The sequence below is a fragment of the Pelmatolapia mariae genome, linkage group LG20, assembly GCF_036321145.2.
Source record: "Pelmatolapia mariae isolate MD_Pm_ZW linkage group LG20, Pm_UMD_F_2, whole genome shotgun sequence".
Taxonomy (NCBI): domain Eukaryota; kingdom Metazoa; phylum Chordata; class Actinopteri; order Cichliformes; family Cichlidae; genus Pelmatolapia; species Pelmatolapia mariae.
This window is the reverse complement of record NC_086244.1, coordinates 21,893,414-21,911,271: the sequence shown is the minus strand read 5'-3', so window position 1 is coordinate 21,911,271 and position 17,858 is coordinate 21,893,414. Positions and strand designations below refer to the sequence as shown.

Here is a 17,858-nt window from a genome sequence, read left to right as displayed (position 1 = left end):
GACAATCTCAGGACAAAAACCAACCCCCCAGGCTGCAGGAGACTTGGGGTGGGTGAATGACCTAAATAAATATTTTAATAGGTTTGATCAACCACCCACCCCTCCCACAGCATCGTCCCCCCTGCTGCAATCTCCTTCATCTTCAGGGACTGCCTGTCCTTCATCTCAGGACTTCACACCTCTCAGTTTCACACCTCCCAGCTCCCAGTCATTACACCCACCCCCGGCTTCTGTGGACTCCAACATACACACCCCTCCCCCAAAACCCCCTCTCTCCATCTCAGCACTTCAAGTGAGGAACGAGCTTCGCAAGATCAAGGTGCGGAAGGCTGCAGGTCCAGATGGCATCAGCTCCAGGCTCCTGAGGTGCTGCGCAGATGAACTGTGTGGCATCTTAGGTTATCTGTTCAACCTGAGCCTGTCACTGGGGAAAGTACCACAGCTGTGGAAGACCTCCTGTGTGGTACCGGTACCAAAGACCTCCCATCCCAAGGACCTCAGCAGCTACAGGCCGGTAGCCCTCACATCGCATCTGATGAAGACCCTCGAGAGGTTGGTTCTAAACCATCTGCGCCCCCTGGTGAGGTCTTCATTGGATCCGCTGCAGTTTGCTTACCAGCCTGGCATTGGGGTGGAGGACGCCATCATCTACCTCCTGCACCGAGCTCTGACTCACCTGGAGAAGCCTGGAAGCACTGTGAGGATCATGTTCTTTGATTTCTCCAGTGCTTTCAACACCATCCAGCCACGACTTCTGAGGGACAAGCTGGAGCTATCGGGAGTGGACCACCACATGTCCCAGTGGATACTGGACTACCTCACAGAACGTCCACAGTATGTGAGGTCACAGGGCTGTGTCTCTGACACGCTGGTCTGCAGTACGGGGGCCCCACAGGGAACTGTGTTGGCACCGTTCCTCTTCACCCTTTACACTGCAGACTTCTCCATCAACTCCCCACGCTGCCACCTACAGAAGTTCTCTGACGACTCTGCCATAGTCGGCATCATCACAGGTGAGGACGACTCAGAGTACAGACAGTGGACTCTGGACTTTGTGGACTGGTGTCAGCAGAACCAGCTGCTGATCAACGCCGGGAAAACCAAGGAGTTGGTGGTGGACTTCCGGAGACGCAGACCCACCACACTGACACCGGTGAACATCCAGGGAGTGGACATTGAGATAGTGGACTCGTATAGGTACCTGGGTGTTCACCTGAATAATAAACTGGACTGGAGCCACAACACTGATGCTCTTTACAGGAAGGGTCAGAGCAGACTCTACCTGCTGAGGCGGCTGAGGTCATTTGGAGTCCAGGGAGCGCTTTTAAAGACCTTCTATGACTCTGTGGTGGCATCTGTCATTTTTTACAGTGTGGTATGTTGGAGCAGCGGTTTGTCGGCAGCTGAAAGGAAGAGGTTGGATAAACTCATCAGGAAGGCCAGCTCTGTTCTGGGATGCACCCTGGACCCAGTGCAGGTGGTGGGAGACAGAAGGACTCTGGCCAAAATAACATCTCTGATGGACAGAGTCTCCCACCCCATGAATGTAAATGTTGCTGAACTGCAGAGCTCCTTCAGTGACAGACTGCTGCATCCTAGATGCATGAAGGAGCGTTTCCGCAGGTCCTTCCTCCCTGCAGCTGTCAGACTGTACAATCAGAACTGCTCCCAACAAACATAGATGTTTACATCAGCACTGTAACTGCAATAAGTTAATTAACCGAGTTCCACTACAACCTGGTTTGCCTCTTATCTGTAGTTATTTTTATTTAATTTAATAACTGTACAATACTCTGTATATAGTAACCATTGTCCTTAATGTAAATATTTAAGAAAAATTGTGTATGTTTCTGTTCTGTGTCCTGTGTACTGTTTGTTTGTATATGTGTCTTTTTGCTGCTGTTACAACCAAATTTCCCCTTGTGGGACAATTAAAGGATTATTCTATTCTATTCTATTCTATTCTATTCTATCAGGAGGGGCTATGCGCTTACCTGCTGCTCTCTGGCAGGTAGCTCCATGCCCTCCTGGGTTTTAATTGCACCTTAGAACACATATACATCAACACTACATATGAGCGGGTAGAGGGAGGTTTGGAGTCTTCTCACACCCCCGGTCTCTGCGGCCTGCTGGAGCGGGGGGGCTAGGAGGAGGAGTTGGCCGTCCGACTGGGGTCTGGTGTGTGGGGCCTCCCTGCTGCTGCGGAGTCGGGGCAGTCTGCTTCTCCCCACTGCAGGGAAAAGGGTAACACCACCTGGGTCTGGGTGCAGTTTCCCCCTCCAGGGGCAAGGGTACCTAGACCCGGTTCTTAGAGTACGCTTGGGGAGTGTGATTGTGTGTACAGCGTCTCTTTATGTCTGTCTCCACGTTGGTTGAGTGTGGAGTAATTGCCTATGAGAGCATGAGGGTGGGAATGGATGTTTGTATTTGAGTGTGCCTGTATGTCTGTGTCTATATGTCAGGTTGGGTATCAGACGCCACCTCTCTGGGGACATCTCAGGCCCTCCAAGGTTTGGAGGCCTATCTCCCCCCACCACTTCCCCTGCCGGTGGCAGACGCCCTCAGACATCGATGCGTTGGTGGTTCTTTGTGTCCGGGGGTGGGCGTCCGGGTACACACCGGCTCACTCCTTGGTGGCTGCTTATCCGGGCCTGGAACCTGGGGCTCGCTCGGGCCACTTCGGGGGTGGGGTGCCCTCGGCCTCTCGGCCTGGGGCTCGGTCACTCAGGCACAGCTGGCTGCCGGCGGAGCTCACGGGCACGTCACTGCAACCCCCCCTGGCTTCTGCTCCGCGGCTGCTGAGTGATCCCTCATCTGGGACTCTCCTCAGCTCTTTCTGGGACAGTGGCGCGGCTGCCCCTCTGTTGGTCTTCCTTGGTCTCTTGTGTTCTGGGGGCCTCTGGATGTCTGGAGTTTTGATCTCCTCCATACCTGCTTCATGCCCTGGAGGATGGGACTGTGGCCCCCCACACCCTCTAGCAGATCATTACATTAAGGAACCTTTTAAATACAAGCGCGCTCATGCTCACAGGTGTACACACAGGTGATCACACACACAAACTACACCCATTTTGGCTCCTACCTCAAAGCACACTGTGCGCTGTTGATCTTACGTGCTGCACAATAATGTTTAATATTAAGTATTTAGTGTTATATTCCCATATATCATTGTGATGTTGTTTATTCTATTACTCTCGTTTTCTTCTGCTTGTTTTCTTTTTTCTTTCCCAACAGGTGATCCAGGTGATCGATATATGTATTTTTTGTCTGCTTATTTTGTTGGTTTTTGTTTTTTGCCCTTTATCCCCGTCCCTCTTCTCCGCTGTTTTTTTTTTGTTTTGTTTTGTTTTGTTTTTTCCCCCCTCTTTCTTTCTCCCTTTTCTTTTCCCCTGTCCCTTGTAGACAATAATTCTGATGGCAAAAGAACCAAACGGGACAGGTTTAAAAAAAAAAAAAAAGAAAAAAAAAAAGAAACACAACTTTGGATGGGGCCTTCAGCTGTAAAGCCACATATTCAAAAGACTGAAAACTTCCAGGAGATAGCTGCTTACATTGAAATGATTCATTAAATAAGACAGCAACCCCTCCTCCTCTCCTGCTCACCCTGGCCTCACTGATAAAACTGTAGTTAGGAGGGGTTGTCTCGATGAGAACAGCTCCACTGTTACTTTGGTCCAACCAAGTTTCAGTTAGAAACATAAAATCAAGGCTGTGCTCAGTGATTAAATCATTTGTTTTCCCAGCTAAAGATCTAACGTTTAATAAAGCCAACTTAAGTGTTTTAGAGGTATTATTTGCACCCTCGTGTTTGGGAGCAGTCTGTGGCACACAAGGTATGTTTACTATATTTAAAGATCTTTTAGAGTGCAGCTCTCTGTGTTTTGACCAGGCCACTAGCTAGCAGATGGTAAGTAAAGTAATTACAAAAATTAACACAATTTTAGGTGATTTAAAGCTTTTATTATAGCAAGTTTCAGCTCCTGTCCGTTTGTGGGTGTTTCTGTCTTCAGTTTTAGCTCAAGTAACTGAAAACATGCTTTACTGGGTTGAGATCAGGTGACATAATTCTGTGATTATCCTCTTTAAGTGTCTTCTATGGTTTTCCAGGCTCTTTGGTGTTGCTGAACTGGCCTCTGCACAGAAGACTGTTGATTTGGGCAAACCTAAAGTTTTAGTTTTTTCTCTGATGGCCTAATTATGGCCCTATTCAACTGCATTATCATCTTCTTGGACTTCAGGTTGGCAGTTGATGAAAGGCACGAAAGGCACAAAATGCAGATGTAACACTTGAAATCAGTTCAAAATCTCTTGTATTAAAAAGGGAATGGGCTCACTTGGCCAAAATACAACTTTTCAGTGAGTTGTCCAATTACTTGTGAGCCCCTGAAAATGGAGGACTATATAAAACTAAGCAGTTAATGCAGTACTTTTGTTAAACCTGCCGAATTAAAGCTGAAAGTCTGTACTTCAATCACACCTTGATTGTTTGATTTAAAATCTACTGTGGTGGTGTGCAAAAGCAAATTTACAAAACAAATTTAATTGTCTGATTACTTCTGGACTTAACTGTATTTAAATGGCATAATTTTCAATATCTGTTACTGTTTTATAGGCTGGGGGGCAGTCCAGTGGGCTGGGAGTTGGTGTTCAACTGGAGGATATAGCAATTTCCCCATATTTTAACCATCTTGGATGTTTATGATATAATATACCAGGGCAGGAGATTTCTCATCATTGTGTTTCAGTAGTGTGTTTCTTAAATAAACAGACATGCAATTAAGCGAAATAATTAATGTTTGGTCTTGAACAGCGATTGCATATGTAAACAGAAGTAGGTTTTACTTCATTACTGTTTACCTTTCACTGGCTGAAGCTTTATGCTGGGAGTTGTGGCTTTTATCAGCTGATCCATGTGGTGCTGAACCCAGATGCTTTCTGTGCACACAAGTGGAGATAAATACTGAACTTTCCAGAACACTTTGGGGCAGAAAGTGATAAAAAGAAGAGAAAGAGAGCTTTGTACAATATAATAGGAATGGTGAATACCTAATATCTGTGGTCACCTCATGTTTTAAAAGAAAGCTGAACGTGATAAGATTGATGTTGTGATGTCATTTTATGATCCTGACTGTGTTGCAAATGTGGAATGTTTTCCAGCTATTGGAGTTTTTGATTTATAGACATTTTGACTATAAATTCCCTACTTTAAAAGTACGGAGAACACAGGTGGAATCGATAACGGCTCAGTTTCATTAGTTTGATTTGAGATTGAATCAGCCAGAAAAATGTCCCTCTGTTTATATTATTAGCCATAATCTTATCATCACCCACCCAGCCAAAGAGAAAACAAACACGTAAAAGTATGCGCTGCTGTTACTGCTTTTTAATTTATTTTATTTTATTTTTTAAAATTTCAGTAATAATTTAATATCTTAGGAATGTGGCCTGTTGGATGAAGCATTTTAATGGATGCTGTGTCTGTGATTTAGAATTCTGACATATGACACAGTTGTGTCACTTCCTGTTATCAGAATATGATGTCATACCCTGTTGTCACACTATACTGTTATTGTGATGCTAGCAGATTTCTTGGATCATTTAATATTACGTCTCAGAGATGTTTAGCTATTATTATTCTTATGCCACAGCTCTGCACTGTGGACAAAAAAATCACTGAATGCAATAGTTTCCCCGGACCCAAGAGCAGGTAACACGATCCCCTGCCCCCTCCCTGTTAGCTTAGGAAGACTTGCCAGAAGGTTAACAGTGAAAAGGAAGCATAATTTAAAGCTTATGCCCACGGTACACAGCCATCCCATTCACATTTGAGACTAATTTTTCCCAGTTGCACAGGCCTAGCGTGTGGTCAGTAATCCTCTGGTAATCAGTAGTTGCTAGAGAAAAGTGTGTATTCGCTGACCTTTGGCGGTTGCAAAGAGCTGGTGGTGCACTGAAAACCCCCTTTCAGGTGCTTCTTCTATGCAAACACCCAAGACCTGGGTGACCTTTATTATAGGAAGCATATCAGTAAATTGCGGCATGTTCTGACACACATGCCGTAAAAAATCATCATAGCTGAAATCTGAATCTTCTTAATCAACCAAAAGATACCATGGTGGTGTTGTGGTTAGCACCGTTGCTGCACAGCAAGAAGGTCCAGGGTTTGAATCCTGTCTGGGGCCTAGCTGTGTTCAGTTTGTATGTTCTCCCTGTGGTTGTAATGTAATAGCCACTTGTGTGGTAAAAAAAACCAACCATCTGATTATTTACTTAGAGAAAGCCCATCCTTTTTTGTCTAGTTTGCAATTCGCACTGTGTAAAAAGTTTTCAACTCAACAGGGCACCGTGAAATGAGTTACATTAGGTTTTTTTTTTTCATTAAAGTCTCCTGAATCTGATGTTTAATTTTAATATTTCTGTATTAATCCATGTTCCTTTTTAATTTCTCTCAGTGAGGCCCGAGATGTCGGCAGCGCAGACTGATTGCAATGTCTTGGCAATCTGTTTGCATTTAAAAATTAGATGGCAAGTATTTGTAAATTTGAGGATGACTGTAGTCAGTGTGAGCCAGACCGTCATTGTTGTGTCCCACCAGGACATCTGTGAAATCACCACAAAAGTACTCAACCTCTGGGCAACCAGCTAGTCACTGTAATTACTGCAGTCAACAAATGTGAAAAAAAAAATCAGTGCAATAACCAGGCAACTGTTGATAGCTCCCCTCCTATTTTATACTAGTGAGCTATTAGACATTGCTGGATCTTCTGCTAGAGACAGAAAGCTGGAAACATGTCTCTCTTCACTGCTGATCGTCATCAACACTGTCTGATCAATTTGTCACAGAAATTTAATACAGTGTTTTCTCTCTGTTTGATGTCCTTAGTGAAATCACTGATGTGCAAGGGCCCAGAATGGGGCTGTATATGTAAGGACCTTTGTTATGAATGGACTCTAACTACAGTTCTTTTTTCTGTTGAGAAAAACTTTCAATATTAAATCATTATTATTAAATTAAAAAACAATTAATTGAATTGCTGTGCTGTTTAAATGATAATTTATTATACTGTGCATGTCAAAGTCTCAGTTAAGGTTAGGTAATATAATCAAAAAACATGGAAGAGGGTTATGAAAGTAAAGTCTTCCAGACATCTGCATTTAATGAACACTCAATTGTTTGCATATGTAGCCTCAGCGTAAGTTTACATACAGTGAATGGTCGCTGAAGAAGACGGATTGCAGACCCTTTAGTGTCAAACAAACAAAAGTTTTTCGCCGAATGTTTTGCATGTATGATTTTTTGTGTGCCAATTCTTTATTTCCCGCTGTTGTATGGAAGCACATCAAAAGTATGATTTTATAAAAGGCATCTTGTTTAGGAAAAATTGAGCAGTGTATGTTTAAATTATTTCTCATTATCTGAATTCTGTCACCCAGATGCGTGATTGCGGTTTCTTCCTCTTTCAACCACCAAAAAAACCTGCTGTAGGCCTCCAAAAGACCAGATGTCCTCGTCAAGCTGTTTTTCATTTTACTGGCAGCGTCATCTTTTACACCTCGTATTGAGAGTAAGACTAAAGTACATGTAATTTTGAAAATGGTTACAAGAGCTGAAGGATCTTTCCATTCGGACAAATGGATTTAGATTCAGCGTCAAATGTGTGGCTTATATCAAACATTTTTACCAACCGTGACGCATCTAGTCGGCACTCCTGAGTAATCTCTGTGGGCTGATTACATCTGTGAACATGTACTTCTGTTTTGATAAATGTCACAATAAATCGAGTGACTTCCTCAGAGATTAGACCTTTTGATATTAGTCATAGTAACGTGTAAGCAAAAACAGCCAGGATATTCTCACTTATACACATATTTGTGGCTGCAAGGCATTGTTTTGTGAAATGACATTAAACAAGCTGCTTCTACTTTCTTGACACAGCATGACTTGTAAATAATCCCCACTTTGAATTTGTTTTTTAACGAAACCCCAAAACTTGAGCTAGACTTGTCAACTGTTTTTGCTGAAGGGCTTTAACAGTCTGTAGAGGGTTTGCTGTGGTTATTAGAGATTACATTTTGTAACTTCTTCAAATCCCTCATATGCTGCTTTAATGACCTCCTGCTGCAGTCATTAAATGTCAAGCACAAGCCAAGTAATAGTCCAATTAAAACTGTGTGTGCTGGCTACAGACCTTCTTGGTACAGTGGAGTACAACATTTCCTGTGAAATATGGGGTCTGGGTGTCACTTTGTGTATTTTTAGTGATTTTATTGTTGCTATTATGGAGTAACGTGCCTTTGCATTGCAGCTTTTCTGGATGCTTCTAATAAGATCCATCTTGTCATCAGGGATTTTTTTCCCTGTCTTCTTACAGACACGCGTTTCCCTTTTTTGCCACAGGAATGCAAAGATGGATCTGTAATAAGCAATATGAGTACTCTGATGTGCCTGAGCAATGTGAGAAGAAGGCAGACTGGAAATTTAAACGAGTAGTTCGTACTTCAGTGAATTACTTACTTGATTTAATTTTTTTCTTCTTCCTTTTTCCAGTGCAAACACATGATCCGTTCTGTAGCCTCAGTTTAAAAAACAAACAAACAAAAAAACCAAGTAAAGCAATGCAGATCATACTCATATGACAATATTGATGTTCACCTCGATCGATAATATGTAGAAGCTAAAACTGACACGCATTTGCAGTTGCTCTGTGTCTTAAACAGACATGGCGCACGATGTTGGAGACACATGTGGACACTGAATGATGATTATTTCTTGTTGCATCCATATGAAAACTGAGCCCACCCAGACAATTAGCATCAATGAGTCCATAAACCATCCCTGGATTAATGTAAGCCTGAATCTGTTTATGTCACTGCTGCTTTAAAAAGATGTCTTTGAGATCTGGAGAACAGTTATTCAATATTTTGTTTCCTGCAGGAGTCAGTGGAGGTCCCTCAAACGCATGTTCAGACTAGTTCAGGTCTAGGAGCAGGATGCCTGGGTGAAGGTAAAGGTAAGTGTTGGCACTCATGTGTATATATTTAGTACTACATCTTTAATGCTGATGTTTTCCAGTACATTTATTGCTTTTTATTTAGGAAAATCATTTCCAAACACTTAACAATGAAATCTGAATTCATGCATGGTGTGTACTATTTTAACTGGTTGCATTTGAAAGTGAATGATGGTACTCCAGCAAGAAGTGAGTGAAAGATTGAAACGAATTAAGACTCAACCAGTCCTAATACTATTAAAGAGAAGAATAAAAACTAAATACACAGCCATGTAGCATCCAGGCTGAATAATTTTTTCAACCATTACCTAAATAACATGTATTAGAAACAAATGTTTTCATTAACTCTAAGGAAGGTAAATTATAGTATGAGTCTATAGTCTAATAGTTTAATATAAACGTTCGTTCTTTTGTAACAACATTATTATTTTGTCTTTGAAACGATGAAACTCGAAATTAGCTGCGCTTTGTGGTAAAAATCCATTAAGCTTTATTATTATTCATCCTTTTACTATGTAACATTACTGTATGTTCTATATATATGAAATTATTAGCTGTTCTAGAAAAAATGTTTTTTACTGTAAGGATTTTTTTGTTTCCTAGCGGTGGTACAGTATATAGCTTTAATCATGCTCGCTTTCTCTGATTATGGGAAAATAATAACTGCTAATGATTTGGTACTAACTAAGCTGTTCAAGTTTCTAGATTATTTTTCTCCATAGCAGAAATTGGAAGTAGTAGATGAAGGTAAACAACAGTAAACCTTTAGATAAAGATAACAGTGCTGGAATATGGTAGGAAATGCTTGACATCACTATTATACACTCTCTTTTTTGCTATAAATTCATTTCTGTTTTCCTCTGAGGTTTTTTTTCATGTTGTGTATTAAAGTCAGTGGCTTCCAGCTTACTTGTAGTATTTTATATTAAATTTTTTGTCTTGTAAAATGTAAATAAAAACATTATTTATGTCAATTAATGAGACTAAGGCCTATTTAAATTTAAAATTTTTAACTATTGAAAGTAAAAATTCTCATTTTGAATTTGATGCCAGAACACAATTGAAAGAATTTGGTAAGGTGAGGAGTGGAAAAGTTGTTAGCGCAACAGAGAGCTTAAAAAATATCCAACAGTGGATAAAAGCACCAAAATTTGCAGGGAAAAATACTTTCCTTTTGAATTTTGATTTTTAATGCTTTAAACTGTAGTAAAGTAAATCAAGGTAATTGCATTGACATATATGTTATTGGTTGCTCCAGTGGCCACTCACAGGTGCAGCTGCACAGTGCACTGCACATTGAGGAATTCCTCTTGTACTCCTTTGATATCTGTGTGCGTACAACTAGGTTTGCATCTGGTGTCAATTTATTCCTGTGTGATTGAAAGAATGTCATGTATGTGATGCATGAAGGCTCGTTTACTCTTCACTCAGCTCTTTCATGCTTGCACAAACCTAATTTTTTTTTAATCACTTATTCAATTGATGGATCCCAGAAATTGGGTAAGAGACATTATATTGGTGAATCAAGTTAATGAGGTTAGTTATTTAACTCTAAACCCTAAGAAGACTCCCACCTGTGATGTCACTAGTGTCAGCTGATCTACTGTGGGAACTTGTAAATTTAATTTTTTATCCAGATGTTCTGTGTTCTGCGCTGTCCATAAATAGTCTACAATTTATTTAGTCCTGTTTTATTCTACTGTGCTTTTTACACTGCAAATTGCATCCACAGAAATATTTTAAAGTCTTGCGCACACATAAACCCAGATGGATATTTGAGGTGTGTCTTGCACAAGGACACTTGGATGCAGGAGCTGGGGGATTTTGCCACTGACACAATGAACAGTTGACATCCTGCTCTAAATCCTGAGCCACCACAAACAACAAGAATTCGGAGGGGCATACGTGAGAATTTGGTAAACAGTGAGGAATGTAAAAATGAAATAGTATTACTTAATATTGTACCACATACCCAGTTACCAAATTATATATTACAAAAACAAACAAACAAACAAACAAACTTCTGAGTAAATTCAAAAGTTGATTTTTAGTAATGGTATCCACTTGTGAATGATTTTCCCCATAATGTTAATTTGTTTACTGCACTAATGTGCAGTAAATACATTACTCAAAGGTCACACCTTGTGGAACTAATTAGGTTAATTGAAATAAGTCAGTCATATGATGGGAGAGAAGAAAGTGTTTTTGAGCATTTCACATGTCAACATGGGAGGGTTTCCCAGCTTTATGAAAGACTCCAAAGGCCAATAATTAGGCAATTTTAAAATAGTATTTCTCTTAGCGAATTCCACGAATTCTTTACTTTTTAAACTAACTTTGTTACAAAATATGGCCTGGCCAAAACCCAGTTGTGAATGGACGTGATCTACAGGCCCTCAGGAGAAAGAACTCTGCATTAAAAACAGACACAATAAACTTCTGAAAAGCTTTGCCAGTAAATATAGTTTGTGGCAGTATCCACAAATGCAAGTTAAAATTCTACCAAGCAAAGAAAAAAAATATATAAACAAGATCCAGAAATGTTGGCGCCTTCTCTGGGCCCAAGCTCATTTATGATGGAATGAGGCAAAGTAGAAAACGGTCCTGTGGTTTGACCAATTAAAATTTGATTTTTTGTATTTTTTTAAAATCATGGATACAGCACTATGCAGGGTAAAGATGAGAGGGAATGATTGTTATATTGGATAGTTCAAAAGCAAACATCTGTGATGGTATTCTGACATATTTTTCAGGGAAGACTGCGCTTATTTCAGGAACACGATGCCAAACCACATTCTGCACGTACTACAACAGCATGGCTCCATTGTAAAAGACTCCAGGTGCTTAGCTTACATGCCTGCAACCCAGACTTCTCACTCACTGAAAACACTCGGTGCATGATGAAATGAGTAATATGACATAGTAGGCCTTAAACTTTTGAGCAGCTGAATCTTATATCAAGCAAAGAATGTTTTTGAAACTACAGCAGTGGCTCTCCTCAGTTCCCAACAGCGTTGTTAAGAGTGTTGTTAAAAGAAGAGGAAATGCAACACAGTGGGAAACATGCCCCTGCCCCAGGCTATTGCATTTAACAAAAACTAAAGTAAAGCAACTTGTAAAAGAATTAAACCATGGGTAACTAAAATAAATTATTAAAAAAGACAACTTAAACAATATTGTGCACTAACAAAAATAATATAGAGAAAAAGTGCTTTAGTTCTCATTAATTTGGCCAAATGTACCAATCCAATTAACCTCAGACAACATTAATATCTATACAGAACTTCTTATATTTAGCTCTTTACAAAAATATTATTCACATTAAAATGATTTAAAAAAAAGTAAAACTAATACTGGAGCCAATAAAAAGACAAAGCAATTATAACTTTGCTCTGTCCTAGTTTTTCTTAAGGATGTCCATGACGTCCATGCTATGTTCTGTTTATATTGAAGGTAGGACTTAAATTAGACACAGCACTGAATGGCCCCTGGGCCACTTCCTGCCTGTTGGTTGCCTCTGATTACCCTTGTTATGTCATTGAGAAATAAGGTTCAAATTTTCAGCCAGTTTGATCAGCTTCCCATCAGAGAATAGTTTACTGTTTTATTTTTGCAGTTTTGTGGGAAATCACAAAAAAACTTGTTGTTTATATTCTGAAGTCAAATGCAGATTTTATACATTTATTTTTGAATTTATATAAGCACTGTGAATGGAGTTTTCACTGTAAATACATTGAAACTGAAAGACCTGAAAGATTAAAAAAGTTTTTAAATTAGACATAACACTTAAAAGTATTTATTTATTAAAGTCAGATGTAAAGCCCTATTCTTAGTTTGTGGAGAGGAGATTGGGTGTTTTGCAAACCTTAGTTTAAGGATTGTTTTAATCACCATTATAAGATTAAACTTGCAGAGAAATACACTACCAGAACTTCACTGATGTAGAGTGGAACCTTTGCTAGCAAGCTTTCCGGGCTTCACGCATCCAGGGATGGAAAAGTCCACATTTTTGGAGTTTGTACTATTATTATGGAGATGTGTGGAGTTTGGAGTTTGTGGGTGCAAAAGGCCCCAGCCAGGCAGACCTAGAACTATCTTGCTGTAGGCAACAATGCCAACCACTGCACCACTGGTCATGATTTAACAAAATAGCTGCAAAGTCACTGTTATGGTGGCTAACCAACTTGCATCTCTAAACTGTTTGGAATGGTAGCATGCTCATGTTAGAACCATAGCATTTTATGTTAGGGTTAAACTTAATGACATGAACTTCCCCCACATTCAACAGTTTACTGCCCTCAGTATAAAAATTACTGTGTCCATATGTCTACTTGAAAATTAAAAACACTGTTCTGCGGTCTTCGCCTACTCTTTCTTTCTCTATCTCTTTTAAGAATTCTCATTCAGAAATTTTCAAATAAGCATGCTTACTTCCTACTATTTGTATTCAGTACTGAAATTAATTTACAATAAGAAATATCATATTTACCTGTTGTTGTCAGGTCACGAAGCAGAGAATGGGTCTGCTGAACATTTATTGTGTGGTGTGATGTACTCATGAGTGTAAGCCATGGTTAACACTGATTCAGATGTTTTGGATTAAACACGACGTTCACATTATAAGAAAATACCTTCGGTTTTTATTCAAATCCTGTTTTAATTCAAACTTTCTTTGTGGTGTACTCAAAGATGCACACAGAAAAAACAAAGCTGTTTATCTCATACTATCTAAAAATCTGGGTTGTATAAAGAAGATTAAAGTGAAATCTGGACTTTGTGTGACAATGATTGATCAAGGCCAAAGTTTTCACACGGACATGGTTCTACTGGAAAGATTTTAATTTCTTCCACCAAATTTCTACTTTGGAGGTGATTTGTGACGAAGCATAGCCATTTTTAATTGATTTTGCAATTTTAGCAGAATGATATTTGATCATTGGGTCTTAGAAAATCTAGCTACTTAGTTTGATAGTTTAGAAAACGAGTTCTTTAGGGATAGAGCGTCTTGTTGTTTAAGAAAAAAGGGAAAAAGTCTTCCAAGTCTTTCCTGGAACGCTTCCCATCTGTTATCCTCAGGTTCCTTCATCTTTCATCTAACATCTAAGAGTTTGGTTAAGGTATGTTACGTCTTGAACCACTTCCATCTTAAATCAGCACATTGTCTCTCACTTTCTCAGAGGGGCCTAGAAAGAAGACTGAGAAAGACACACACACACATAATCCCTGAAACTCTGCATCCAATTTGGAGGAGGACATGAATGGAAAGGCGTATTCTGAAATCTATCCTCTGGCTGATAATGATGCACTTCTGTCTGCAGATGCCAGCAAAAACACATGTTATCTTTCTTCACCACTTGAATACTGTAATTGAGAAAAGTAGTACTTGTAGGCAGAGAAAGAAATAAAAATGTTTAAGGCGGATGATAGTAGAAAAATGACAGGATTTGGCATACTTTGTTGAAACATACTGCATAGTATATATTAGACAAAAACATGCTGCCATTTAAAAACTGTTCTTGAAATTATACTTAACTCTTCCAGTATTTCCAAGAAATAATGGCACTAATTTAATTATCAAGGCTAGCAATAGTGCAATTCCATACCATAACCTCCACCCCAATTTTTCCATGACCACCACACCACAATAGTAAACATCAAGCCAGACTGCATGGCTGTACTAATGATAAGGCGTGACGCAGTAAAGGAAAACAAGGCTATTAAAAAGCAGATGTCCATACTAGTTCACACATGGTATTGATATTTGCATGTCTGGAGGTGATATGTTGATGTGTAGATGGTGGAAAATATATGTGCACTAATGAGACAGAGTGGCTGGGGCTACAGGGGCTACAGCCTCAGAGAGAGGGGACTTACTGTATACCGACAACATTTTCCACTTATTCTGAGAAACACACAGGCAGCGTGAGCAAGGGAGGAAGCATCGTCTCAGATCGGCCAACTGGTAGGTATACTGCACCTACCTTACATTTAAAAAGTGGAGCAGAAAGAATGAGATCTGTCTGAAGTTAATACAGCAGCGTAAGTCAGTGTTAGTTGCCAATCATTTCCACAACGATCAGTGTTGTTAGGACTTACTATTACCTTTTCAACTACATAATTTCTCCCTGTTTTTCCTGGGTTTTTCAGAGTGATCATGTGGACATTGGTGCTCCTCCTCACAATAGGAATAGTGGATTTGGGTATTGGCCAACACTACAGCCAGATCCAGTGGCTGTCCCACCTGCGCAGGCGGCAATGGCACGCTGGCTTGCAGGCTGAGGATGCGGATTGCCCCCTGGAGTGTAACTGCCCCTCAGCCTACCCCACAGCCATGTACTGTCATAGCCGCAACCTTCAGCATGTTCCCTATGTTCCCTCGCATATAAAGTATGTCTACCTGCAGCATAACCAGATCACAGGCATCCAGGATGGGGTGTTTGACAACGCTACCAACCTGGTCTGGATTGTGTTATTTCACAACAAGCTCAGCTCAGACAAAATCGGCAAGAACGTCTTCAGCAAGCTCAAGAACTTGGATCGGCTCCTCTTGGATCACAATGACCTAACACATGTGCCTCCTAACTTGCCCACTTCAATCACAGACCTGCGACTTGGGCACAACAAGATATCAAAACTCCTCTCCAGCTCATTCGAGGGGATGGCCAACCTCACCACCCTTCATCTCCAAGCAAATGACATAGAAGACGTTGGAGGTGTGTTCAAGGGGTTCAAGTCTCTGACAATGCTGGATATCAGGAAAAACAAGCTAAGGAAAATCCCTGGCAACCTCCCTGTGATGGTGCAACAGCTATACCTGGAATTTAATAATATAGAAAGCATTCCAGCAGACTTTCTCACCATGTATCCCAAACTGCAGTTTGTCCGCTTGGCTCATAACAAGCTGACTGATAAAGGACTTCCTTCCAGTGTCTTCAATATCAGCACATTGGTCGAGCTTGACCTGTCCTTCAATAAACTGGAAAAGATCCCTGTTGTCAGTATGAACCTGGAGAACCTTTACTTGCAAGGCAATAAGATTAAAGGTATGAGGACTTCTATTACTTTAAATTAGATAATGCTTTGAGATATTTTATGGGCACAGAAAGACAAAAAGGTTAAAAATAAGCAAAGAAGAGTAATGTGATTACATACACCCTCAGTACAGAACTTATTTCCTGAATGTTGCAGGCTGTCTTTATGTAAGACTCAGAGGTCTCCAGTAGTTTAGTGGTTTTACTCAGTGAGACACACAATGTCACTCATGCATATAAAGCGAGTGATAATACAGAAATCTAGGGACTATGCTTTGTCCACATATGGTTTGCTAGTCAATTTGTTATGCTCCAGGATGCCTCCAGTGGTGTAATCATCTCCCATTGCTTGGTTGATAAAGAGACATGCTAGTTATCCTGTATGCTTCATAGCTATATTACTCAACTTCATTCAAACGGTCATCCAGCTTGTATGTATATATCCACAAATATGTTTATTTGGCATATCAACTTCCTAAAATTTAATTTTTTTTCCATTCTTTAAATAAGAGTGATGTAAAGTCTGCATGTAATGTTCGGGATCGGAAAATTTCAACCACTAGATGACAGCAAAAGCAAGACTTTCAAACTGTTTACCAGTTATTTAAATTATTCCCTTGAAGCAGGGATTTTCCACGAACTCTCTCTCAGTCATGGTACAAACTTTACGAAACACCAGATATTCTCACACTAGAGCTCTCAACAGAAAACAATGTGGGTTTTTTTTCTTTGGCAAACTCCGGAAAATAACTCTTGACTGACTCCATTTAAAGAAAAGTTTAGAGAAGATCTGCCCCTTCTGACACAGTCATACATTTTGGAGTTTGCATGGACTAATATGCATAGGTATATGTAGCAATGAGCTTGGTTTGGTAACACTTGTGGTGAACAGACATCATCAAGACATCATTTTTTGCTTCACATCTCAAAAGACGAGAGTAACCTATTTTCTCGCCCATTTCCTCTTTCAGAGTTCTCCCTGAGCAGTTTCTGCAGTGCTGTTGACATGTCAAACTTCTCCAGGCTGAAGATGCTCCGTCTCGATGCTAATGAGATCAGTGCCAAAGACATTCCTGCTGAAGCCGCCTACTGTTTGCGGCTTGTTGCTTTCATTGATGTGTAGAGGTTTCCGAAATGTCTCTATCTGTAACACATGCCATGCTATTATGCTTCATTGTATTTACCTTATATTACTCACTCTCCTCTCCATTAAAACATGATTGAATAATGTTTGTTTAACCTGTTATGAAAACTGTTAGCATTACTGAAATGATAAAACTTAGCCAAAAGGAAATACCATAGTTATACAATCACATATCCGGGTGGCAGACATGTGGATGACAAAGAGTGAAGAGTGCTGGTCTAATGAGTTACATCCGCTCAACTAATTAATTGGTTCCAGTTGTCTGGTAAAATGGTTAGTAATAATAGTGCTCAGGTATAACAGGAATATAATATATAATATGAATAATATGAAACTGCCAGTCATTGGATTTGTGCCTCCATCATGTGGTACCTGGTGGAAAAAACAGCAGGCCAAGCAGCAGTAATTATCATCAATATGTTTTTGTGAACATTTTAAAATTATAATCAGTGATGGACACTGAGTAAAGCATTTACACTTTGTCTTCTGGTTATTCAGTCCATAGAACAATTTTGATTTTCTCCCTGTTCACATTTAACATGTGAAATTGTCTGGTTAAGTGTGTCTCTAATTAAATATGTATTCTACTTCAAATGAGCCGTGACTGTTATGTCTCACTGTTATCTAATTGTTTACTTCATTTCACACAGTGACTTTTCAAGACCTTATTGG

The 17,858-nt window shown here is 40.0% G+C and overlaps 1 protein-coding gene across 1 annotated transcript; it reads left to right on the top strand.

The window, feature by feature from the left end:
- The first annotated feature begins 8,995 nt into the window (after positions 1-8,995).
- On the top strand, positions 8,996-17,165 carry fmodb (fibromodulin b). Its single transcript, XM_063465269.1, has 3 exons — positions 8,996-9,011; positions 15,159-16,054; positions 17,014-17,165. The coding sequence occupies exons 2-3, from the start codon at positions 15,166-15,168 to the stop codon at positions 17,163-17,165; spliced, it is 1,041 nt and encodes a 346-aa protein (XP_063321339.1). The 5' UTR covers positions 8,996-9,011; positions 15,159-15,165.
- The last annotated feature ends 693 nt before the right edge of the window (positions 17,166-17,858 follow it).

Bases quoted from the DNA above. Each gene is read 5' to 3' on its own strand.
- fmodb (XM_063465269.1), top strand. From the start codon at position 15,166: ATGTGGACATTGGTGCTCCTCCTCACAATAGGAATAGTGGATTTGGGT. The intron at 16,055-17,013 runs GTATGAGGACTT...TTCCTCTTTCAG, and splicing joins GCAAGGCAATAAGATTAAAG to AGTTCTCCCTGAGCAGTTTC.